This window comes from Mugil cephalus, chromosome 3, assembly GCF_022458985.1.
Source record: "Mugil cephalus isolate CIBA_MC_2020 chromosome 3, CIBA_Mcephalus_1.1, whole genome shotgun sequence".
NCBI lineage: Eukaryota > Metazoa > Chordata > Actinopteri > Mugiliformes > Mugilidae > Mugil > Mugil cephalus.
Window position 1 is genome coordinate 12,827,976 of NC_061772.1, and position 26,701 is coordinate 12,854,676.

At 41.8% G+C, this 26,701-nt stretch overlaps 2 protein-coding genes and 1 non-coding gene across 3 annotated transcripts in view; 2 read left to right on the top strand and 1 right to left on the bottom strand.

The window, feature by feature from the left end:
* Positions 1–707: 707 nt before the first annotated feature.
* On the bottom strand, positions 708–5,206 carry cry5 (cryptochrome circadian regulator 5). The gene is made up of 11 exons (XM_047581718.1): positions 5,094–5,206; positions 4,323–4,541; positions 4,007–4,201; positions 3,793–3,911; positions 3,543–3,697; positions 2,922–3,062; positions 2,594–2,761; positions 2,329–2,469; positions 1,813–1,964; positions 1,503–1,723; positions 708–1,412 (listed from the first exon to the last, which is right to left on the bottom strand). The coding sequence occupies exons 2-11, from the start codon at positions 4,529–4,531 to the stop codon at positions 1,351–1,353; spliced, it is 1,563 nt and encodes a 520-aa protein (XP_047437674.1). The 5' UTR covers positions 4,532–4,541; positions 5,094–5,206; the 3' UTR covers positions 708–1,350.
* Positions 5,207–5,515: 309 nt separating this feature from the next.
* On the top strand, positions 5,516–5,587 carry trnah-gug. Its single transcript has one exon. It is a non-coding gene; the product is annotated as a tRNA-His (tRNA).
* A 1,292-nt stretch (positions 5,588–6,879) lies between these two features.
* Positions 6,880–26,701, top strand: part of LOC125005530 (FERM domain-containing protein 5-like) — a 66,241-nt gene continuing 46,419 nt past the window's right edge. Inside the window, exon 1 of the mRNA XM_047580927.1 lies at positions 6,880–7,377. Coding sequence (XP_047436883.1) covers positions 7,276–7,377 — 102 coding nt within the window. The 5' untranslated portion in view covers positions 6,880–7,275. The remainder of the gene's footprint in view (positions 7,378–26,701) is intronic.

Below are 26,701 nucleotides of genomic sequence, written 5' to 3' on the forward strand. Positions count from 1 at the left end.
ACACACGCTCACATCTTGCCTTTATGTGGCGCTGTGCCACCCACGCCAGCTTCGGCCACTGGCACGCAGACAGCAAACATACACATTCTGTCATACGTTAACTGATGGGACCTTAAGTAGCACATGAAGCAGACACTTCTGATCAGACGGATGTTGATGGCCATTATTTGACGTGATGTTTCAGGTGTGAGGAGGATGAAAAAATATGTTTGATACAGAATAGGCTTTAGATTTTACATGTGGGGCATTAAAATACAACATTTTTAAACAGCAGTCACTGCTACACAGATTGTTAACAAGTGCAAGTGTTCACCCCCCCCCCAGATGATTAATGTATAAAGGCTGCCCATAATTTCTGTGAACATGGATATTTCCTTATTAATTTCAATTAATATGTATAGGAACTTAAATTCCTTAACATATTCCCATTTACTTGACTCACTTACTAAACAAATAATTCACGACATGAAGATTTTTATTCAAGTGGAACTGTAGTGTCCTCTAGTGGCAGTAGCTATGTAATTTTCATACAATCTTCATCATATTCCATATAGAAGAATATTAAAACTTTTTTATGTTCATTAAAGGTTAGTGAAAAAAATCATCATACAGGTGGAAATCTGGGTCATATTTTGTATTCTTTGTATTTATAATGGATAGTAACTATATAAAGGAATTGTGTAAAGAACAAACATATGCAAAAAACCTAAAACATGGTGCCCTTTAGTGTGAGGGCCTCCTTTATTTCCTCACATAAAAAGCACATTCAAAACCATATTTATTACGTATACACACACACTTCACTTGGTTACTAAAACCTGCACCAGTATTTAGTTTGGATTCACCATGATGCACACTGAAGACATAGTAAGGCTCACCATTTGCAACATTGAAACAAACACAAAAAGTTAAAAAAAAAAGAAAAAAAAGACAGATGCTAATTTCACCCAGGTATCCATACAAAACACTGAATCAGAAGAAAGAAACCCTTTCTAACAGGCGGATGAGATAAAGGATTAATCTATGAAATAAAAAATATCTAAAATAATAAGTCACTGGCTGATTTAAAGTTACACCATACAAATGTGGCCAGTGTCTCTCTTTATGGTCTCTGTGTGTAGCTAAAAAGCTGCTGTGTGACTGTTTTCACTCAGGAGCAAGCGAACTCACAGAAATATAAAATAGTAAAAAAGTAAACGGTGTAACATAAAGACACAGTACACTGCTTGAACAGAAATTCCCTTTCAGAAGAACATAAAACCCTGAATAAGCAGTGTTTTATAAGGGACAATCCCTGATTCCACAATAAATCTATCACTTACACTGACAGTAGCATCAATGTGTATCCCATTATGTTGTTTTACGTTTCTTCTTCAGCATGTCAGCCACAGATTCCATCTTGCGCTTCGAACCTTGGAGTGGGGAAACACAAAGACAAACACATTTAAATTTAAACGTCAAATGAGATAAGCCTCTTACTTAAAGAGAGTTTCTTGAACTACCTTTGGTTTTGCTTGGTGACTCTGAGGCATCTGAAGATCTCTTGGCATAAGCCATCTTCATCCTCTGAATGTTCTTCTTGCTGATCACTTCATGTTCTACTATCGGACGTGGGTAGTCTTTACCCACAATGCACCCTGCTGCCTGCTGGATGCTGAGAGGAGCCTTCCAGGGCTCATAGATATACTGTGCTGGAAACTTCTTTAGAAGAGGAAGGTACTTTCTGGAAAACATAGCAGAGACATAAATTACTTCAAATATAACACACTTTACACACTCACAGTTTGAAGTTTAATATGCTCATAATCTTACTTGATGTAGTCTCCATTCTTGTCTGTCTTCTTCCCAAAGGCAACAGGGGAATAAACCCTGAAAAACTTGTGGAAGAAGGTGCTCGCTGAAAGCCACTGCCAGTTTCCTGCATTCAGAGCCCAGTCTCCGTCCAGTAAAAGCTCCTCAAACACCTGCAGGAGCAAGGCCGAATATTATGAATACTCCACTAATTTTGCAGTGCACTTCTCAAGATTCATGCAATCTAGCTATTTTTTATACATTTATTCTAATACAATGTGTATATTCTGACAATACAGCCATACTGTACTTTCCAGGACTGACAAATCAACCCAATACGGAAGTGTTAGAAACTGCAGTCGCTCCAATGCGACTCAGAAGAGTCAGTCCCCATAGACCAACATGTTAAAACTTTACAGCAGAAATAAACACGTTTACAATAAGGTGCAACAAACATGGTTTGTGGCAAATTCCAAACTGAATGACAACTGGGTGAATTTTCATAATGACATGAAACATACAAGTTAATGTACACACCTTCTGCCCTTCTTCCCAGCTGATCCAAAGATCTCCCCTGGTGAGGAAACAAGCCACGGCGTGTCGGGCCAGGTGGTGGATCCAGCCCTCCTGTCTCAGCTGAGTCATGATGGCATCAATGAAGGGGAAACCAGTCCGAGCCTTGCAACATTAACATGACATGCATTATTTCTGAAACTCTGTTATTTATGAGTGCATAATCATTAAAGACCCTTCTTCCAATTGTGTCTGAGAGACACTTTTCATTTGGACTCAATCTCAGTACCTCTTTCCACGCAGCCAGATATTGAGGGTTTGTGTCCCAGTCCACTTGAGTACACACACTGTTGCCCTCCATCTTGTTAAATTTAGGGATTCCCACACTCGCAGTGTAGAAGAACTCTCTCCAGAGTAACTGGCCGTGCAGGGAAACTGGAGGATCTGAGTGCTTTTTCTGTAAAGATCACACAAGACACAAGACAGGCTGTCACTCACTATCATTGGAGATGACAAATGGAGGTTTAATCTGAACTACTAACCACAACAACAGATACAGCCATGGCAGCCATGTTCACATTAGTACCTATAAAACTGTACTGTGAACCGTCACTCACCCCCTTGTAGACGTCTGTGAGCCTCCACCAGAAGGTTCTTGCTGACAGGCAGCCAAGCGTGACATATGGACTGAGAACTGTGGTGCTGGGACTCAGAGAGTTTGGAGAAGTCTCCGGCTTCTTAAAGTTACACACCCAGGCCTGGATAAAGAGACAGGTGAGCCATATCAGTCAAACAGAAAATGGCCTCAGTCACAAGAAAACAATTCAATACAACATCCCTCAATTCTGAGGTAATAAATTCTGCGTGTCTTTACCATGATTTTTAGTTTCGATTCATTAATACACAGGATAAGATGTTGCAGTCCCTTGTGCCATGATCTGAGGCAAAACTCATTTACAAGCCTCATATAACTGAGAAACTAGCAGGCCAGCAGTCAGCTACCAACTAGCAACCAGCAAAAAGACATCAACTACCTAGCTTAGCCAACAGCAGCAGGTAAGAAGTGATGGGACATGCAACTACACTTCAACCAACACCTCTCCCCTCTGCCAAGATTGGAAGTAAAACACGAACAGGCACCAGCTAATTAGCTTAGCCAACAGCAACAGATAAGTAGTGAAGTCAAAGAAAAGGCCCGTCTATAGATGAAGAGGGGCGGTGTGGTGAAGCACATATACCGTTCTATTCATGTGTTCATCTAGTCTCCTGAGAGCCTCCTGTTCTCCTCCTGGGAAGATCTCCTCTCCAAGAGATGTGGTGTCCAGGCCGAGCTCCTCCAGGGTAGGAAGCTCATAACTGTGGTCCTGCTTTTCTGGACAAGGCGTCTTAACATCTTTGACAGAGGAGATATGCTTCAGAGTTCACATCTTATGTCAGTGCAAACCATTCCAAAAGATTCAGTGGTGTTATGCAGTGGTAGTTAGATACCTTTCATGTCTTCCATGGTCGGAGCTGAGATCGGCCTCTTAGGGGAGCCAAGAGCCTTTACTATCGCTTGCATACGGTTATATGTGAGAGGGGGTTTCCCATTGTTTTCCTCAATTATCCTGGAGACACATAACAGGCAAAGAAAGATTTTGTGTTAAAATAATGAACGTCAGAAGAGTAAAAATCCACCTGCTCACTCCTGCAGGAGTTATACCTTTCTATATCATAAAGTGTGTGTGACACTTTGTAGATGACTTCGACTCCATGCTCCTTAGCCAGGTTGGTCACTTTTTCATCACGGTCCCGGCTGTAGGGCTCGGTGTCGTACTCATAGGTCAGTTTGGTTATGTTCCACTTGCTGAACAACTTGGGGAACACATCTTCTGGTTTCCCCCTCACAACAAACAGTCTGAGGGAGACAATAACACCACAGTAAGGCAATGTGTGTGTTGACAGCACAAGTCTAAGCTAAACACTACTGCTTTCTTAATGTTAATGTTATTAATTGTAATATTTCTGAGTGTTTCTACTTTGAGTTGAGTTTCTTGAGGCTGCAGTCCAGGTCTTTGAGCGCTCCAAGGAGAAACCTCCAGCGGTTGATGCCCATATTGCTGTTGTAATGAGGGTCCAGGATGAAGACAGGATACAGCTCTTTACAGTCCCTCAGGGCGGCCATTAGAGCTGGGTTGTCATGCAGCCTGAGCCCCTTGCGGAACCAGTGAACACAGGTGTGAGCCATCCCTCTGAGCCTGTAAACACATGCACCACATTATATGCAAACAGTTCAAGATGGGGCAGAAGAAAGCCAGGAAATTTAAATGTCAAAGACACACAGAGTGTTTATGAATTCGGTCTAAAGATTTGCTTTTATTTTCTGGGGTTTCATGCTTTTCTTGTATGTTTAAACTAGTATTTCTAAGTTCTTCAGAGTTTGACCAATTGTGTTTATATATATTAAATGTTTTTTTGTAACTCTGATTATACAGAACTTTGTTGCTTTACTGACATGATTATTTTACATTTGCTTTATACACAAAATTGACTTTTCATGCCATAAACTGACTTCGAGGGACACTAAAGCATTCACGATATAATTTTGTTTTAAATGCAGACAAGATTTTCTCTTAACTCTGCAAAGGCTTTCAACAATAAATGCTTCATGCACAGATGCAGTTCGAAAGGGATGCCCTTTTCGACTCAAAATTTTCTAGTCGTCGTGTAAATAATCAACCAACAAAACACCACGGTTTCATTGAGAAAAACACAACATGTATCAAAATAACACAGAAACCAAACGTTACCTTAGCAGGGTGTTAGAGCACGTTTCTTTCACCTTTTTCGCTACTCAGCTGTGCAGACTGACAAATTTCAGTGTTTGGTAACATTCACGTTGAACACATTACAAAACGGGAAGCTATGTCACGTGTGCCGCCAAATCAGCCAATCAGAGGAGAGCAGGCTAAACCAGACGTCTGTCTGTCCACCAGATGTCAGAGTCGGGCAGACAAAGGTGAACGTTAAAAAGTGTAACATTAAAAAACACAATAAACCTTAATGTTGCTGACATATATGATCTAAAATGAGTGTCCTGTGCTGCGACAGGATTCTGTGTTCCAACAACTCAGCTGTAAAGCACCCCACATAACCAAAACGAGTCCACTAGGATCGGCGCACACCAAAGACATCACGTTTATGCTTCTCTGTTCTCGGCTCATCGTAGCTCGCCGTGATCGTATAGTGGTTAGTACTCTGCGTTGTGGCCGCAGCAACCCCGGTTCGAATCCGGGTCACGGCATTGTGGTACAATGTCACGGCAGATGAGCTCTTTTGAAAAAATTTATGTTTGTCAAGTTTTCTATTCACTTTTACAATGTAGTAAAACACGTTTTTTTACTTTATATGGCCCAGTTGAAAATCTTTCCTGACACATGAGAAAGGTAAGGATCTTAACGTTATTATTTTGGTGTTCGAAATAATTTAGATAATCACTGGACTGCATTATTATATTTAATATCTCATTCAGCCAAAAATATAACGAAGATCATACAAACTCTAATTTTAACGGTAAATGTATTTCCCCCCTCAATTCAATGTCATTGCTGTAAAGCACCACCAGAGGGAGACACAGTCGAGCAAACGGCAACACCGTAGCTCTATTGACAGGTTGCCATAAACTCATCATAAAGAAATCTTTCTCTGTGCAATAATCAGTAATGGGGAAATGTCGTATAGACTATAGCTGCTCGGTTGCCTTTGAGCAAGGCATTAAATCGCTATGTTAGTTTGAGTAGAAGTTAAACCAAAGCATTATGTTGGCTGGCTCAGGGGCCTCAATTCAAAGATGAATAGATGTTGTAACTGTAAACCATATTACACACAAGATGCATCCTGTGGTTGTGATAGATTTGAACAACTTGTGCAGGATGTCATCTTTTCTTTGATGTCAAAGATCAGCTCTATTGTCAAAGCAGGAGTATACAACACCATAGCCGCATTCAGGGGTTATTGACATTTCTCTCAGACTCTCTCTCAGACTAATTCAACAACAGGAGAAAGGACAACAAAGTTCAATAAAGATAAATATAGAGATAGAGTCAGCTGTTATGTTACAAACAATATACAGCAGGCTCCAAAGAGGGCCTAGTGACACAATATAAAAACTTAAACATGTTTATATGGATGGTGGTGCATGGGTGACTGCACAGCATATTTATTCATTCAAATTTGTAGTTATCACATGGAAGGAATAACATCGATTTGTATGAAAGAACTCTAAAATATTATATAGCCGATGGGCTAAACAGAGAGAGCAAGCAGATAAAGTGTATTAATAAAGTTTCTGGCTTGTAATTGGTTTCTAACGCTGTTTTGTAGAGGGCTGTTTCAATAACATTAAGGTAATGCATTCAATAGTTTTAGCATTAGGCCATTCATTCCAGTAACATCTTGGCTGATCATCAGTATGTGCAGCATCCCATAAAGAACCTTTTTTTTTTTGTTGTGGCTCGTGTACGTACAGGCCCCGCCGTGTTATTATTCCTCACCATGTGTGTGTGTAGTCACGACATCCAGCAGCCTATCGGAATTTTCTCTCCTGCTGTGTACTCTCCAAAGGCAGCATCTCAGTCACTGCTCCGTTGGCCATTCAACAACAGTGGCATTGAGAGCGGCATGGCAACGGAGAGGAGACAGGCGGGGGGAGAAGGTGTGGTGAGGGGGTGATAGTTTAACCGGACCAGAGAGAGGAGAGGAGAGGAGAGGAGAGGAGCAGCACTATTTCCACTGCTCTCTGCCCGAGGAAACGCAGCGCGCTCTGATAAGACGATGCACCACCGCCGCCGCCTCTCCGCACAGTCGCCGCCGCTGACCAGGTGTTGGAGCAAAGAACGGGGACGCCGTTAACGTGACAGAAGATAAACTTGGACGCAGCTCTATGCGCTGTGCGCACCTCTCTCTGGTCCCGTTCACAGACCCGTCGAGAAGATGCTGAGCCGACTGATGAGCAGCAGCATCAGGAGTCTGGACAGGGAATGCAACTGCACCGTGAGGCTGCTGGACGACTCGGAGTACACCTGCACGATTCAGGTCAGTGGGGGCCGGCATTTCCTCCGAGTCAAATCACCTTGTTGCGGAGGACGTGCTTTTGGCACGTAACGGGGTGGCGATCAGGTAAAAATGACGTTTACCCCGCACATCTCTCTCGTCTTCCTCTGTCTGCTTCTCCCCTTGTGTCTGAATCTGCTGCATGCGTTAAACATTCAATGAACTGGTCATCTAAAGCTCCAGCTCTTGTTGCTTGTGTGTTTATGGTCTGTCATGTTACTTTGCTCAGAGACCATTACCTGCGTGGATGTGATGATCGTATGGGATGTGCCCACTGCGCAGCATATTTCAAGGATTCTCAGATAACACTGCGTGCCAAGAGATAGAATACGAGATACATACATACATACACACACACATATGTATGTATATATATATATATATATATATATATATATATATATATATATATATATATATATATATATATATATATATATAAATGTCTGTATAAGCTGCTGTCATGCCAGCAGCTTTATGCATGCCCTGATTTGAATGCATTAAGAAACTAAGCTGGATAATCTGATCTTGAACGATTTCAGTGAAGGGCTCAGTGCGGATTTCTGGATCCTCTGGCTACATGATCCAGACAGGTTTTTGGTGTACAGCCATGGAAAGTTAGACCTTGTTTAGATGCTATTTAGATTTCAGTTGCTTTCAGTTCAGGGGTCATCAGTTTGCCCTTCAGACTGACCCAGAGGAGACTTAACGGGGAGGCATTTGTCTCCAAACCTAAAAGGACGGCATGAATAAATTTGGGTGCTGCATTGAGATTTAATTGATCCTGGCATCCTTGGGGTTTTACAGACTGTAAGTTACAGCAAGAGTTACTTTAGTATGAGTAAATAACTGCCCAAAACACAGTGTAACACATATACAAAACAGCCTTTTCAGTTGGGTCTCTACTTGTCGGGGCTCTGTCAAGTCTTAATTCTCTTATTTCTTATTTGTGGCTTTGACTGTTTCTGCTATCCGAGGCCAGAAAGCCAGAAAAAAAAATCGATTCAGATTTACATTTAAGGCAGTTTTGTTGTGGATGGATAAAAGTAGGCTGTATTGCACTGTAAAGATGTTTCCGTTTTCTGATTACCTGGTATAGATCAGTGTCTTTGTACATCTCACAGGTTAAAAATGAGACGGCCATGTGTTTTTGTGACTAATGCTGCACATGATTAGTCATTCGGCCCGTCCCTGTCTCCCTGACTGAGTCCCTTCCAGACTTGTTTGGATAATTTCTCTTTATTCCTTGTGGTTTGAGATGTTTGAGATGTCTGAAAAATCAGTAGTATTGACACGAATGAAGGCGAGACATGACTACAGTCAATCAACACGGCGTTGCTTATAAGCGAGAGACTTCAAGAGTAAGACTGGGTGATTAATACCCATATAATGTCCTTTGTAAATCAAGTGTGAGCGTGGACGCGTGCGTGTGTGTGTGTGTCTTTCATGTTGCTGCATCATTAAGTGCATCTTCTTGAACCTGGTCGTTTGAGTTTCTGGATCTGCGTTTGATGTTCAGGGATTCCACAGCTGCTCGGCTAGAGAAGACAGCGCACAAAGACCATCAACACCTGCTCCTTTCTAGGATATGACAGCAAAGGCAAAGCATGCCTTTCAACATCAAACTTAAAGAAGCAGTGCTCGGGGGACAGAGAAGTGGTAATTTTATATCAATCTCAGATATTCAGATTCTGCTCCTCCTGCCTGTAAAAAAAAATAAGCATTGCCAACAAGTGGCGTGCGACATTGTTTTTTTTAATAAGGTTTCATAGTGTGGAAGTGAGCAGTCACATAGCATTAGCCTTAACCCATCCATATAGGTTCCTAATATCTTCACTTAGCTCCGCTTTCACTTTTATTACTTTTTTACAAGCAAATAAGCATATATGGTTTTAGTGTTGGTCTGATCTGGGGAACACATGTTATGTCTTGTCACTCATGTTTACCAAAGTGCAGCCTGTACCGGTCCCCCCTTGACTTCTAAGCAGCTCCTTCACCCGAGTGTTGGGCCGTCAAGATATGCTGATCCCACTCTTGTAGCAAGTGAAAGCACACAGCAGGGACAGAATGCTTAATTTGTTTTGGAGCGTCTATTGAAGGATTAGCTCTCTATTGGCAAATTTCATTATTTCCAGCATGGGAAATAGTGAAATATGCCATTATTTTACTCTATGGGGCTCTTCACAAAGCACAACTGGTCTAAATGGAAACATAAATAGGATCATCAGCTTAATCAGTCGTCTATTGTTTATAGCCACAACACTGGCATTTGTTTGCTGGTATCAGGAGGTGTGAACCAAGCGTTTGGGGAGCTACATTAATTATGTTTTACACAAAGCCTCCGTAAAACCAAATAAACACGGACGATCACTTCATTTTTAATCTGCATTAAGGACAGTACTGTGACCTTAGTGCAGAATGACAACATTGTGGCCTCCTTGCAAATGAGAGCGGATGGTTCTTGTCCTTTATTGCGCACCTTAGAGATGTGGCCCAGAATAAATGGCCCTCGTGGGAGCAGGCCACAGTCACACTCTCCATTTAGCTCAATTAGCCCACACCTTAAACCGCTGATGTTAACATCATATGATGATGTGACCTTCATAAATGGAGAAATATCTAAATGTGAAGGCACAATGGAGCGGGATGTTAAGGCAAGCAGGCAAAGGTAAAGCTCACAGGTCATTCATTCATGGACCACTCACTCACTCACTCACACTGTCTGTCTGTTACACCTGGTGGTTTGATTACATAGCATGAACCATCCTGTGCTTTTTTTTTACCTTCAAGGTGGGGTGATGCGACTACAAGAGACCACATGGTGTCAATGAAAGTCGGCTAGTTGTAGCAATAACACGTCGGAAAGAAATAGTGACGTGATGTGGGTGGATGCATAGTTGCAACTGACATATGCTGAGTTGTCCAAACATTTACAGCAAGGAAACACGGTCCATGACATTGGTTCCCACCAACAAACTTACCACGGTGACAGTAGGCTCAGAGTGAAGGGTGAATTCAGGCGGAATGACCTCAACAACATTTTCTTTCTAAATAGAAGGTGACGATGGTAAGCACTAGCTCCGTCCTTACACTAGCAATATTTTATGTTCTTTGTGTTTCACTCAAAAACATTTGGGCTGTGGACCCAGGGGAGCAGGCTCTAGTCTGATCCACTATCGGCCAACTGACAGCGACAAAGGGACGGGTGGTTAGAGAATTGCTTTTAACCCCAGATTAATACGGAGAGCTCTTTCTGAAGGCGTAAAATTGTGAAGAGGGTTAATTGGAGTGCACCATGCAGCTGAGATGTTCATCTACTGCAGAGAAAAGGTGGAAGGTGCTGAGGAGGGTGCTTAATGGATGGGCACTTGAAGGCCCCATGCATCAAGGAACACTAGTAAAGGCAAGGTTAGATGTAGTTCAACCGATTATGTTTGTGGCAATGATCAGCGGGAGTGTAAGAAAAAATTCAAAGTTTTTAAATCAGTGGGGAGAAGCAGCAGCAGAGATGCTAAATGGAAAACTTGCCTTTCTCCGCACCACTGAGCTGAGCTAAGCAGAGCTCCGAGTGGTCTGCAGGGAGCATGTAAGGTCAGGCAAGGCCCAGGTCAGGATATAACAGGTATAGGCAAGGCCGGACCTGCTATACCCACGATACTACACACACTTTATACGTTTACGCTCAGATATCGACCCCTTTATCTCTGGTTGTATTTGTCCATTGTGGACATTGTTGCGCATCGATCGTAAATCGGCTGGATTTACGCATCCACCTCCATTCACCCATTCACGGAATCACCGTGGCACACATGTGGTGACAAGTTAACACAGGAGGCAGAGGCCTAACCAGAGACAGCAATACGAGGTATTGACACTTGTGAAGAGAAATAGCACAGCACAGATGTAATTGCCATCCAAGCAATAAGTGGCTGCTTTCGTCTACCTGCTGAGCCACAGTATCCTCATCAATAGAAAGATAAATACAGCAGCTCCTTCATTCAGTGTTTCAAACTATATAATCTATGATAGAATAATTCTAATAATTATATTCATTTATACTATATATGCTGTGTGCAATTTAAGATATCATCCACATCACTTACCTTTATCCATTATTGACTTATTGACCAGATCAGTTAAAGAGTAACAAAGATTTACCTGTACAGAAACTATTAAAACACATCAGTGAGTAATGTCATTAAATAAGTGTTGTTTTGTTTTGGATTTATCCTTAGTCAATTGAACACACACTGGCAATTTTATACTGCAATGTGCAGGCCTCCTGTACTTCACGGATTTATCTATATCCACATCTAGTTTTGCAGTGACATCCTGGATCCCTTTGAATTATGCAGTTATTGATCGTGGCTGTTAATAATTCGGGGTCTCGGTAAGAGTAGCATAAACCCTTCACTGTCTCATATGCCACCAAGCTCCGTCTCATGGGATTATTGTTAGAAAATACAAGCTATATATTTTAATCATTATTAAAGTCAAAATATGTCAGATTTATCACTTATAGTTCAACAGCTCATCAAACATCAGTCAGCCAGTTATTTTTTAGGGGTAACTACTGTTTGCCATTTAGTCGATATTAATATTCTTATGATTAACCAAAAGTCGTAGATCAGAGACTGAAAGTGAGCTGAATGGTAGAAGAGCAGTGATGCAGAGAAACGTAGCTCAACACTGTGAGAGGTTCAGGCACCTGGCACCGACTCAGTTCCTGTATAGCCCGCTAATGAAATTAGTTCTTTTCAAGCCAAATGCAGGACTTGGAAGGAGCTTGTCTCGCTTGCCTTGTCGATGCATTATTGAAATGCTCTCGTCTCCAAAGTGGTCTCTCTCCGCTCATATTGTTTTGTTTTTGGTGGGCACTGCTAAAATTGGAATAGAGCTTTTTTTTCATTCATGCAAAGCATTCATTGATTCACTATTGTTTTTCATGATCATGTTTTGAGTTTCCTGTTTTATTTTGTTAAGTTCATTGGTTTCCTGTTTGATGTTACTCCCTGTGTTTCCCTCGATTACTTATTGGTTTCACCTTGTGTGCTCCACCCTCATTAATTTCACCTGTGTCTCGGCTTCCCTCTCTCCATGTGTATATATATATATAGCCCTGACTTTCCCTTTGTTCTCTGTCATGTCCTCTGTCCCCATGTTATTGTCACCTTGCCATGGTTTTTCATCGCCATGTTTTTGTCCTTATGCCAGCATGCAGCACCTTTTGTTAAGTTTTGTGTCTATTAAATACATTTTTTGCTTGAACCCCGGCCTCAACACCTTTCCTCCTGCAATTAAGTCCTACGATAAAACCTATCAACCTGACAATTGTACGCATTTGATGTAGTTTGAGGATTTGAGCTGCCAGATGGTTTTGATGATAATAATAAAAAGTAAGTATAAAAGTAATTGAATAAAAAGTCATCATGAGGAGAATGTGGAATGTGGAAATCTCAGAACAATCCGTGTTTGTTTCACTCAAAACCACAGATGTCAACCTCTTGGTGGCACTATAGGAAAAGTCAGGGCATCACCAAAAACTTGACTGTCTTCATTAAGTGTAATGAATCCATCCAGGTATTGCTGAAATATTTTGCTGACGGCCGGAGCCTTGCCACTGGCATTGCTGAGAAAAATGGGTGAACATTTTGTACACTTCATGTTCTTGTATAGTGTATCATTTGGGACTTTTTTTTGTTTGTTAGTGGCTAAAGTGATGACATGTTGAGCTCTGAACGCCAGTTGGGAATTAGTAAATATTTATAGGGTAAGTGTACTCAGTCAAACAAAGAAAAAAATCGTTAGGTTTGTCACAGCACTGGAGAAAAACCTGAGGCCTTATTCAGTCAATGGTCAATGTGGGTTTTAGTCTGTGAGGTTTGCCCTCGTGTTTGAGCCTCGGATCAGCTGGGACATGTACCGACGCTTTCGCTGCTGTAAAAATGCCTTTGATCAGACCTTTCGTTCACTTTAAGCTCCGGTGGCTCTGCTCAGCAGCAGATACCAGGTTTCCGCTTCGATTGCTAATCTCAAAGGTGGAGAGTAAAGAAGCTAAATGGGTAATATTTTGAAATGTCTTCAGACTTCTCAAAAAAAAGAGAGACTGCTAATAGCCTTGCTCTCACACCACTGTTGTTCATGGTGCTGCACGTAGCACCTAGAGTGATACTGAAAAAGAGCATAAGGGTTTACCATACAGCATTTGAGTCACTGAATAGACAAATATATATTCATTTGGCCTCCCACCAGTCCTCTGTGGGTCACAAGCGTGGCAGTTAGGGTCATTGATAATCCAAAGACCGGGAACTTAGGGACCGGTCCCCTAAGTAGATTTATTTTCAACTGGTAAAGGCTTAATATAGAAGAGAAGCAGGATGTGTTTTAGACAGAGCTCGTGCTTATCTGCCTCGCTGCCGGCTATGTGCCGCCCTGCTGAAAACTCAGAGAGACATGCCTTTCTGATGTGAAGGCGCCCTGCTAAATAGCATGGTAATCCATAATGTGTAGAAATGGTGGGATCAGCCCTCGAGGCTTTGGTTTGCTTTCCGATTGGGACATTGAGCTGTTGGAGAATGACAGCAATATGTACATCTCCAGTGAAGTCAGGGCAGTTCAACTCACCCTGCTGTCTCAGTCATCACACATGCTGGGGTACCATGCGCATGAATTATTCTGAGGTTTCAACCAGCCGATTTATGTACTGTACCACACAGATGTTCTGCTTCCATAGACCCAACACTCGAGTTCATAAAAACCAGAACATTAAAGAGAATGAGCTACTTTACGACAAAGAGCAATCAATGAGGATTACTTCCGGTTGCATTTAATGTTGAGTTAGTGGAGCTAATAATAATGAATCATTTTCAAAATGACTAGTGCATTTTCAACAACTTATTTACTATAGGTGGTAAAGGGCGTGTGCCACTATTAGTAAGGTCGGTGGCTCAATTCTGAGTCAACTGAAGGCTGGAAAAAGTATCTTTGCCAAGAACCTGAAAATTGTTCCAAAAGTAGAAAAGCACACATTTAGAATTCAGACTCTTTTAAACTCAAATTCTTTGTTGATTTTTACAAGGTAGCTCAGCTCAGCTCCCACTGGCTCCCTCATGCTGATAATTCTGACACTCAAACGTGTGTGTGTGTGTGTGTGTGTGTGTGTGCGTGTGTGAATATTTAATGCTTGTTATCTGTTGTCTTGTTATTCTGGAGGTGTTCGGTGAGGTCAGCCTACTGAATGCAATCCATAAGTAGCAGATCCAGATAACTTAAGCCATTTCTTGGATTTGCTGTGCTGCAGTCTCCAAAGGAGCTTCAGTTTATAGTAAAACAAAGTGTACTCTAAATACTAATTTTGTTTTCGTCTATCATTTTATCTGTCCCTGCCTTTCTTTCCGGTTTGATGTCTCTTTCATCCTTAATCCTTTTCTTTGTGCATTGTCTCTATCCCTAAATTCGGCAAGATCCCCTCTTTGGTCCTCTTCACTTTCATTTCTCCTTTTTGTCTTTCTGTCCTCTCGAAGCCAGTAGGACTGCAGCTGAGCAGATTAATGAGCTCGCCCTGAGTGAACCTGACACCGGTAGACAAAACAGCAAAGACATACTATATGTGACACAGCGGTAAGGATACTGGAGACATTTCACAGGAGGCCTGACGTTACTGTCATTGTTATGCATTTCAAAGGCCGTACGTACACAACAAAGTCAAGATGCATGCATATGGTGGTTCTTTGTTTTTATTTAAGCACCGTTGATCAAGGAATATGTGCTTGCACACCCACATGAAAGTTGAGATATTTCAGTCTGGTCAGACATTCATGGTTCACAGAGCATGAATCCTAGTGAGGAGGATTAAATACCTAGTGATTTCTCAGCATCACCACAAGGTTCATAGTTTTTACTTTTGAGAATAATGTTTCTAACACTGAGGCATTTTGTTGAATTGCCATAGCAGTTGTTCAATACTTTGGTTCATAACTAAATACTTGCAAATTATTCCAGTTTTAGCCAATTTTAGCATGCTGATACTTTCAAATGGGAATTGACACGAGTGACAAATCGGTGCCATCTCATGGTCTCATGTTACTATCTGTCTGCCTGAGCATCACCTGCCACGTTTGGATTAGCAGGGAGTTAGGTGGAGTCGGGGTACTGCCATGATGGCGACAGTAGGAGCCGCCACACTGAGATTCAAAAGGTGTGTCCATCTTGAAATACACAGATCAGCCACAACATTATGACCACTCACAGGAGAAGTAAATGACATTGTCCATTTTGTGACAGTTCAGCATTCTGCTGCAATGGCACTCCTTGATGGCAGCAGCCATCCCCAGCAGTCTGACACAGGCACACGAACAAAAACTGAACAATTCAAAAAACATGAAAAGCAGCACAAGGTGTTGACCTGGCCTTTCACAGATTCCCAAACTGATCAAGCATCTGTGAGATGCACTGGAACAAGCCTGATCCACAGAGACCCCTAACCTCAACCTATACGACCCAAAGGCCCCCACTAACAACATCCTGTTGAACTGTTTTGGAGGCACAAGGGAAACCTACAAAATATGAGGAAGGTAGTCATAATGTTATGACTGATCAGTGTACAGTCCATGATATGAGCTCAAAGCACTGCGCCAATGTACAGCCTCCTGCAACAAGTAACACGGCTTATTACTTCTTATTTTTATGTCTGGCGTTTGTTCTCATAATAACAGTTATTTTTCCACGTACAGGTATATTATGTTACAGTCTGCATTCTCTAAGATGTCACCCTCTCACTTCTTTTGGTTCAACAAGGCCAAAAACATATTTTTCCATCATAACAAAAGTTTCAGTCTGCGCTGAGCATATAATGTACACAGTCTTCCTTCTTTTCTGCTTTAGTTCTGCAGTGATAACTCTCGTCTCTCAGGGAGGTCTTTGTGGATATTTTTGAAGATTTTAGGAATAGAAACAAGGGGGAAAAAAAGTTTAGAAAACTGAGTCTGTCTCCTGCTCGCTGATGCACCAGGGGGCCCAAATCTAAATAAACACACAGGGAAATGAAGATGTGTTTGCAGAAGTGAGTCGAAGTTAGACATCATCAGTTCTATTCTAAAGGTTTATTATCAGTGTAGCAGCGTCTTTTTCTGCAGTGTTGTGTGAACATAAGTCCCTTCCATGATTTGTTTTAATTTTGTAATTGAAAAGCAGTTAAGCAAATTTTCTGTCGTATTTGGGAGCCATCAAGGAGATTATAGTTTAATGTGGGGAACTGAACAGCAGCCAAACGGTAACCAGCCAGACTAAATCACCCCACTGTATGTACGGGGGCAGTTTCCGTTCGGGGATTATGTAGCGCGACTAGCATGGGACTGAAAAGCCCCAAAAAAGGAGATGGTCTTTAAATGGGTGCTCCTTTGTTCGCCTGCATGTCACTTTGTAACATCTTTTCACACATCTCTCAATTAGTGCATTCTGTCACTACTCCATCTGCAACATTTGGCTCGGCTGCAGTGAGGTGTTAGAGGTGCTGTGCACCATGACTTCATAGAGCAGCAGCAGCAGCAGCAGTGAAGCCCTGAAGAATAGTGCAATGGATGTGAATTAGTCTCTCCATACTGGTTGGTATCAGACAGGCAGAGAAATCCTTCTCACCCCAGCACAGGCTTTACAGCGGGGAAATCTTTCAGGCTTTGCAGAAATGAGAGAGCAATCTCTTGTTCTCACTGGGGTCTTCTCTGGCGCTGCTCTTCCTTTTTTCTCTCCTTTCTTTCATGTCGGACTTGAAAGGGGAGACGAGGCTTGTTTGGGGAAGGAGGAGGCTTACTGTGGAGTTGAGGATGTCGCTGGAAAGTACGAGTCGAGGCGCAGCGGTGATTCTGAGTAGACTGATGTCGGCCTCGCCGAAATTGGAAATCATGCTGTTGTGATTTTTGCTCAGACCGTGGCTCATATGTTTTATTCATGATCCCTCTGGCTCCAACAGCTGATGTGTAATCACTATTCTGATGATGACGATGCAGCCACCGAGGTGCTCTTAATTATCAGTGTGTGTCTGCTGTTCGCGTGTGTCAGTACTAAAAATCGCTCGCATATCTGAGTCTTTGCAGAGTGAATTCTTGCCTTAATAAGGAACCAGAAAATCATTCTCTGCTGCTGCTGCTGCTGCTTGTGTCCACCGGGGTATGAGTGTGGTGCTTTGTAAACAAAAGTCAAAAAGCTTTAATTACACACGAATGCTGACGTCCTGTTTGGCTGACTGCTGGCTACGCACATTACAGACAGCAGTATCCTTCACGTGTGCCTGCACTTGGGTTTTGTGTTTGTGCGTGCGTGCAAGTGCTCCAGGATAGATGGCGTACATCTGAAAAAGGAAATGGGGACTTTACACCATGAAGATTACTGTAATGACTCCAGGACTCTCACACGGGTAGCACACGGCGTCTGCTAATTACTCCGCTGCAGAGACAAAATGCTTAATGTTTAGAGGAAAGAAACAGCAGGGACCTCCTAATGTGGTGCAGATACAGAACAACCATCGATCAGATGACTTTGTATTTGACACGCTCTTGTTTTGTTGCATTCCCGCATTGTGTTGATTTTGTGAGTTTTATGCATTATACAAATACCCGAGCACTGTGCATATTTTGTCTAACAGAGCCACACCAGAGAATTCAGTGGACTGTATCGTGTGCACTGATTTGCCAGTTCATCAGGTACACTACTGAAAAAAAGAAAAACTAATTCATTCTAATACTAACACAGGCTAAATCCACCTTAAATCCGCAAGCAGATAGACATGACCTCACAGAGGCCCCTCCCATCAACCCATAGGATTGCTAGACACCACAGGACACCCTCAGAAGGACCATGTCCATTGCTGAGTCACAACTGTTTTGGAGGCACAAAGGAGACCTACAAAATATTAGGAAGGTGGTTGTAATGTTATGACTGATCAGTGTATTAGAATACATTTGTTTTCACTTCTGTACCTAATGAACTGTCTAGTGAGTGTATGTGGATGTGTTGTTCATAAAGTTGGATTACAAACCGTTAAGTAGAAGGCCTCCGTCCGTGTGGTCAGTTTCAGCCATGTGCTGTGGTCTGTGGTGTGTGTGTTTGTGTTGTATTTGTATTGTTCGTTGTCTCTTGAGAGTGCTTGGTCGTCTGCGCTTTAATGTGAGATGAAGGCGTGCGGCTCCTGCTGCATCTACAGAGCGCATCTCGAGTGCAAAGGAACACAAGAGCCACTGAAATACACAATGTTGCTTAACATGCAAGTAGTATTCATCTCATCAATTTTAATTCAAATGTAAATGTGCTGTTTTAAGCCAAGCAGTATAAAATATTAGTACTGCACACACTACACACCAGACCTTCCCAAAAACAAGCATAAATTTGTAATAAAGTTAAACTTTATGAGGAAGAAATTTATTGTAGTACTTACTGGTTGTATGAGACCTCATTTGTTTTTAGCTAACTGTACCTAACAAGCAGCTGAGCTCATGTTGCTGAATAATCAGATGCAAGTTGTCATTTCTCTCCTGCATCAAACGCGATTCATTCCTAAATTAGCTGTCTGCTTATTATCTTATATTCCCCAGCCACCATGGCGTGTGCACGGCAGACAGACTCAGATGTCAGGAAGCGCTGCTCCATGTTTGTGCTTTATGGCAAGGAGCTGCGTTATCTTTTTAAGAGCTCAGGTGCAGAACTATTGTCTGGTTAAGTAACAACACAGAAGGCACGAAAGATGACTACATTGTTAGACTACATCTATTGTTCAGAGTCCCACTGCCCTACTAGTCCCTTTGACAGTGCAATTAATAGCTGAGAGCTTCAAGGTAAGAAAACTTTAAAAAAGGCTCAGCGGTAACTAAGAAGATTAGGGCACTTATCCAGTAAATTTTATAAATTGACCTTACATGCAGCTTTGCTCTTATGTGTGGATTATAATTAAAAAAACAACAAAAAAAAAACATTTTGATTGCAACCCAACATTGATTAGTGAACAAAACATTAAGAATTGATGATATCTCCTCCTCTCCACACTCTGCTGAGTTGTAGTCAGCATCTTTTTATTTCTCCCTTTCCCCTCTCTTCCTGACATTACATTGACTTTACTGGAGTCTTACCGTAAACCTGACTTTAATCCAGATCAAATCAAAAATAAATGTCCCCACAACATATGAATTACAACAGCACACACAAACACACATGCACACAGACGCACGGTGTTTCTGAAAAACGATAAAATGCAGATATACTTCCTTTTATTTACTGCAAATTCAGGTCTATTTCTATATATTTCACCAGTTTATACTGAAAGACACAAATACGGTATGTGGCACAAATCTGTTTACTTCGCGGTAACACACTTTCTCTGATTTACCGTATACTCGTGCATATTTCCTACTGCTGCCTCTGGTCGTACAAAATGTCCTAATCAGCAAAACACCTGAGGGCTTTTTATCGTGACACGTAACAACAGATTTTCAGATTTCACTCCATCCGTCAGGACACACCAGCTTATTTGGCTGCTAAATCTCAGGTTTATGTTCTATGAATGTCAGTGAAATCCTCCTCCGCACAACTATAAAAGCAGAAGTAAAACAAACCAGTCACTCAGACAGCTTACTTCAAGTGTTTTCTTCTGGGGAAAAAAAGCAAAACTCTGACTCTAGTTTGCACTTATATAAATTGTATTAGACCTTGTGATTTTTTTTTTTTTTTACAGGGCCCTGAAAGAGAGACACTGTTGATATGTATCCTTGGTTGGTCCCATGAGATTTGCTTTGAATTGTGGTATTTCTTCTGCATGAATCACTTCAGGAAATTTCCTGACATCAGTAGTACTTTTGCCTTTAAATGCAGTTGATGATCACAATGCATCATGGCCCAGTAAATATCTGTAACGTGTAATGAAACTTGCATGCTATGACCTGGTCTTCACCAATGTGACCTGCATCCTTGTACCTACATGTTGCGGCAACACAGACCATAAGAGCTGTGATTGGTCCACTTATTAGTATTTCACTTTAGTATTTCCAGATACTTCTCCATCTTCAGAATTTTTGAATTTTTTGCTTTGGATCAATAAAGATGGAACGCTTCAAGGAAAGGTTAACTGAGGAGGTTTGGAGACACAAATATTTGTATGACTCGTCTTCACGAATGTTTCAATTGCCACTGTTGAAAGTGAAGCAGGAAGTAGAAAGTAAAATTAAGCTGAATGTCAAAAATGGCAAAAGCGGCGTCTACTGATTAGGTGATTATGGCATCTAGTCCTTTAAATGAGCTTTAACTGGCTTCAGCCACAAGACAGTTAGGAGCTTAAAACCAGGTAATGGCTGCTTGCCACTAAATGGTCTACACAGATTCTACAAATACACAATTGTTGCTTTTACATTTTAGGTTCGGTGCAGATTAAACGAGGAAGATTTAAAGTATTGATTAGTGAAAGTTAGAGGCGCTAGATTTTGTTACAGAGGGGCAGCACCAAGGCATTTCCCCTGTTTCCAGTGTTTAAGCTAAGGTAAATTAACTTTACACTGTCTGTGGTCTTTAAGTACGCTGCCTTCAAATGGAACTTGTGAGCCCACGGTTATGACACGGGACGCTGTGTACACAAAATGCAAGTGGTAACGTCATCTGTAAGCGGTGGGGACACTGTTGTTAGGCCACTGAGGCCCAGAGGCTAACAGTTTAGCAGGAAAGCAAGAGAGGAAACTAACGTAGGAAATGCAAAATGATTTCTGAAAACTCGTCAAGTCATCCTGTGCACCGTAACCTTCCAAATATCTTCACGTACCAGGTGGAGAATAATGTCTTGCCATCATAGCTACATAGATGTGAGGAGTGTGGACTCGTTAGCTGCTATTACTCCATGTTTTTATAGACAGGAATTAACATATTCATCAACTTATTATTCAAGAAATTTCCACACTTGCATCCTAAATGGTATGCTGATCACATAGAGGCAGTGCTGGTAAATGTGAGCAGCAAGTCTTGTTCTTGGTTCACAACATTTGCCTAATGCTTTGTCTTTAACCAGAAAGATTAATCATTGCTATGGGCTAAGTCATCTATATTCTTCCTCCACCCCCTCCAGACCGGCCTGGATCCCCCTCTTCATACGCGGCTGCACCTCTCGTTTTAGCTCGACTCCTCAGTCCACCAGTCTGCTGCGGTCTATTTTTAAACTCTCGCTATAGTGGAGCAACTCTGTGTGCGTGGAATACTAAGCGCTCCCCCTTCTTCTAACTCTCTCTCGCTCAGCTCATCCCCTCTCTAACTGTGGGTAACTGTAGTCATCATCAGCTCACTTCCATAGGAAGGACAGCGTACACTTCAGTCAAGTGCCTGCCAAAGTGCTCTTGCTTTTCCTTCCTGGCTGCCATCACTTTGGCTTTCACATCACACAAACACACAATCCCTCTGCTGTTTTTCCTCCCTTTATCTCCTTAGTTTTTTCATCAGCCTTTCGTCGCCCCTTTAATGTTGTCTATGTCTCTTCAGCGAGTTTAGTTCCTTTAACGTCGTCTGGCGTGGTGAGCAGCGTGATCGGTGAGCAGACTGGCTAACAGACTACTTTGTAATCCCGTGACGTCTCAGAGGGAGCTACTGTTCTGATACACAGGGCTGATCAGCTTAGTGTGTTGCTTAAAATGAGAAGAGGCAGTACAGGTTGTGCTGTTCTGCGGAAGCTGTTTCTTCTTCTTCATGGCTCTCTAAAAGAGGTGGATTGCATGAGAATGATGATTCACGGAGAGTGATCGATCTGCCCCTCACGTAGCTGCTAGCATTTTGGTCTTACGCTCCACTTTGTCTGCAGTACATTGGATTTTGTTTATGCATCAAGGGTTTGTTTTAATATTCATGCGGTCATCCTTTATGCATGCGGAGAACAGTGAGTCTTCTCGTTCAGAAATATACTTATCAAATCAAGACTCAACATATGGCATAAGTACTGGACTTCCTACTATGTCAAACTTTCTGTGACTCCTCAGATCTACCAGCGTCAGACCGGACTGATGATGACATCATTTGATACTGTGGGCAATGAATCTAACCCTGAGACATCTCTCATCAATCACTGCAGCTCCGATGGTCACAGTATGAAATATGGATTTGGATGTCCACAGGAATTGGGATTGGTTAGACGGGCTTCAGCTGTGATGAGATCTCTTTGTCTTTTGTCAGACCTATAAGGTGCTTGTCAAGAAAAAAAAAAGAAAGAAAGAAAAAAGTGAGAGACAGGAAGCGTATGCTTGCTGTTTGCGAGTTATATTTCTGTGAAGCAGCTTCTCTGGATCATTTTAAAGTCTTTTGAGGATTTGGGAGCGACTAAAAGGACCTTTCATGGGGAGATTATTACATCTGCTCCTGAAAAATCTTCTTTTGAACTACATCTTAGTGTTTTTTTCTATATCTAACTGTTTTAATATTTTAGGAACAATGGAGTGGACATTTTCATTCAATTGAAGATTAATTTTTTAAACTAGGTGTATACTAAAACTTTGTTTATGCACATGAATTTGTATAATTTGTAGGCAAGGGACCAGATTTAGCCTTTTCCCTTTTAAAGAAAAGAGGCTGAACTCTCAAGTTGTCTTGGCCCAAATGTCAGTTATCTGAATATCCCGAGGCTGCACCAGAAGCCCAAAACATTAGACATTGCCCTCAGAGTCATCATTCAGTATGTAGGACACCGTGAACTCTGAAGTTTGGACTTAAAGTAAAAGCCATTTAACCTAATAGTATTTTTAGTGTGGCCTTACTTTAAACACCTTAAATCAAAGTGTGTGAAATAACTTGTCTTTTCTTATGTGAGAACAGCTCCTCTGTAATTTACTTAACTGTTGCAATAAAACTACTCAGACTTCCATCTCCCACAGTTCAGACTCACTTGACTGAACTAAGGCAAATTAAAGCTGCAGAGATGAAACCAAGTGAGATGACAAGTGAGATGATACCCAGAAGCTCTTGGATCCAGGGCAGCAGGTCAAGTGTCGTATATTATTTACTCAGTGTGCTTTGCTCACTTGCTGCATCACAGTGATTCCCATTTCCATTTGAACCCCCCATATAAAAATGGTTTTACATACAACTTATACAACTTATTTCTAGTATAAACAGACATCTTATTAAATCCCAGAGCTTGGCTGTAGGACTCAGACATCAAGGTAAAGGCAGCACTTCATTTGCATGTTCTGAAACAATCCCCAGGCTTTATGAGATGCAAAATACAGAGCTCCTTCCTCTCCTTCTTTGTTTTCACTAGTTGCATTTCTATTACTGTCTCAGACAATTTTTCAGCCCTTTATTTCTCCATTTCTCTCCAGAGCCTCATCTGGATCTCAGGCCATTAAAAACAGATGGAAGAGCCTCTGTGCTTCAATTGGGGATAAACACTGATTTAGTGGCGCACATAACTTGGTCAAACTTTAGGCCGTTTGCATTTGCTCTACATGGCCAGTGTGATGAAAGACACCAGAGGCTCATTTGAAATGTAGATATTCCATTTTTTTCCCGAGCACTCCCACCTAATCCAGTTGCAGGCAGCTGTTGGAAGATTTGGTTACAGACAACTCTGCCTGAGGATTTGGCCAATTTCAGCAACATGTAACAATGTCATGGTGACTTAGCCTGAAGGGCTGAATTTCTTGAATGAGATCTCTTTCTCGTGAAGTTTTAATATATTTTGTCATACTTCTAATAAATCAGGTTTTGTGTGTCATACCAAGCTGTCATTAACACAAAGGCCTGATGATGAAGTCAGCTCAGATGCCTCCCTACTACAGACTGAAGACCATTTCGTCACAGCAGCGCTGTGTCCCAGACTGCCAGCCTAGTGACTTTCCACCGCCCTTGAATTTTTGGAGATGCAAGGGAACCATGGGTCTCCATGGCAACAAGATTATTACATCACTACTCTCCAGCTGCTGTCGTCAAGCTGGTGTTTAGCCAGGCTCTGCGGCAGCCCAACAGTGACTCCACACACCCATTGCACTGACTGCTGCGCCTGCCAAATCCCCTCACTCTGAACTCTCCCAACTACCAGAGCCTGCCCATATGTTCATACGCAAAACCAGATAGTGGCGAGGGCTTCGGCGGTAGTAGCTCAGGAGTACTACTGTGTTTCATTCATTCGGTTTTTAGGTTAGTTTTCATTTGGAATCAAGTTTTGTTTGCTTTACCTAAAGGCAAGAAGGCTAAAACTAGCAAAAGACAGGGAGGTAAATCCCTTAAACGTGTGGCTTTATCTAGTCGCACATTTCCAGGAGTATTAATGAAAGCAATATACAACAAATGGTAGCTCCAGCTTTATATTAAAATGGAGACTTTCTCTGAGGGTGTCACATCTCCTTCCAGGAAATTGTAATTTATTACAGAAGACATCAAAATGATGAGAAGTGATCATGAAATATTAGTTGCAGCCCTTTCCTGGAGATAGCTTATCATAAAGAGACAGAGAAGATGGTGACAATGGTAATGTACTCTTTTTTTTTAATGCAGAAATACACGGATACATTTTTCCCATTTTCACGGATGTTATTAGTGATACCAACACTACCAGATGAGTGTAAATTGGAAATATCATTGCTCAGTGCTTCTGAGACTTATAGCTGTCTTTACCCCAGTTTGTCTTTCGCCTTGGGGAAGGTTAGTTCCTAAAATGTTTGGCACTATTTAAATGGGGTTAACAGCCTCCGCTAGCCCAGTTTCAGTGGTCTTGCTCCCTGTGGATCTCTGTGATAGATGGCGACATGAAAGCAGTGTTCCTACAGGCGGCTGGGACGTCCACATGCATATTATGAGATTGTGATTGGTACAAGTAAAGGTTCACAGCCTTGAACTTCAATAGCGCAGCTTCTATGTGGCTTTCTCTCTTTCCCTAATCTCTGTACCTGCCAGACAGTTTTTTTCTAGTGCAAGAATGTGGAAATATCTGCTGTGTCCCTGAGCTACATCATTCATCAAGTTGCTATTACTGCTGCAGACAGGACAGTGTGTCCCAAAAGGCCTTATGCACTTCCTGCCCCAGCAGAGGTCAAAGTGACCTTGCTTTCTCCGTGAGGTGTCTTAGTTCTGACTTTGGTCCCTCGCCCACTGAACATTTATGTGTGTGCAGCTTGCCGCAGGCCCAGGGGCCTCACTAAATGGACAGAGTTTTGCATAGATGAGATGAATGTCTAGTGAGCTGTGGCTAGAGTGGGAGAACTTCGGGTGAGTCACCTTGTTGCTCAGAAATGTTAATTTTGTCTTTAATTTTCAGTAATGGTGTTTGATTATTTTCTAAACACAAGAGGAATAGGAAAGATTTAAATACCTGACCTGACAGGGAGAATTTTCAACATAAGGAAAAAAGAACACCAGAAGGAATGGGAGAAGGAAACTTCAGGTCAGCTCACAATAACACAAAAAGAAAACGCAGAAGAAGAGAATCGAAAATCAGCCATATCAGATCAATGCACATGCAACAATCACATTATGGACTGGACCGCACTGGATTACTGAGGCAATCGAGATCAGGAAGCGGGTGGACTAGACCATGAATCGACACCATCGGACAGCGGGGGGCATAGCCGACCTGGTGGATCAATCAGGTTGGACGATATTCTAAATGACACGTCACCTCTACCAGATGACGCCTGTGAAGAAGACTGCAGGTAACTGTCGAAAACATGTCAAGTATTTAAAATCTTACCTAACCCCCTTGTCTTCCCAAATAATCAAACTCATTTTCAAAATAATTTTCCTCCTTAATGTGACTGTAACGTCACTGAATCACAAAATCGCAGTCAGTTCAAGAACATTATCTCCTTGCCCTCGCACGTTCACCGCTTATGCAATTCAGGTACATTTTAAAGCAACTCTAAAATAAGAATTCTGATGTCAGCACAGCGGACACGGGCGGTGGGAATTAAAAATGTATAAATTGTCAGGAGGTGGGGTGTAATGCAGCAGAATGAGGTGAGATTCAGGCAGATGTGCCCAGGGAAAGACTGACACAGGGAAGAAAAGAAAGAAAATACAAAAGAGACTGAATATATATATAGTTTAGTGCATATATTGGCAGGCAGTGGTGAACAAGATTTACAATCTGATTAACTTTTTGTCTCCTCAGTTTTGCCTCGAACATTACATATGTCAAAACATAATAGGTCTAACGTCAGCAGCTGTGCACAGGATCAGTCATATGATTGAATACCTGAAACTTTAACTCTGCTCATACAGAATGGGCCACAAGAGAGAGGATAGTCTTTCCAACCCTGTTACATTATCTTGCAATGAAACCACAACAACTTATAATTTAATTAGA

Bases quoted from the DNA above. Each gene is read 5' to 3' on its own strand.
- cry5 (XM_047581718.1), bottom strand. From the start codon at position 4,531: ATGGCTCACACCTGTGTTCACTGGTTCCGCAAGGGGCTCAGGCTGCAT. The intron at 2,470-2,593 runs GTACTGAGATTG...TAATGTTGCAAG, and splicing joins ATCTGGCTGCGTGGAAAGAG to GCTCGGACTGGTTTCCCCTT. The intron at 1,965-2,328 runs GTGTGTACATTA...TTGCTCCTGCAG, and splicing joins GCTGGGAAGAAGGGCAGAAG to GTGTTTGAGGAGCTTTTACT.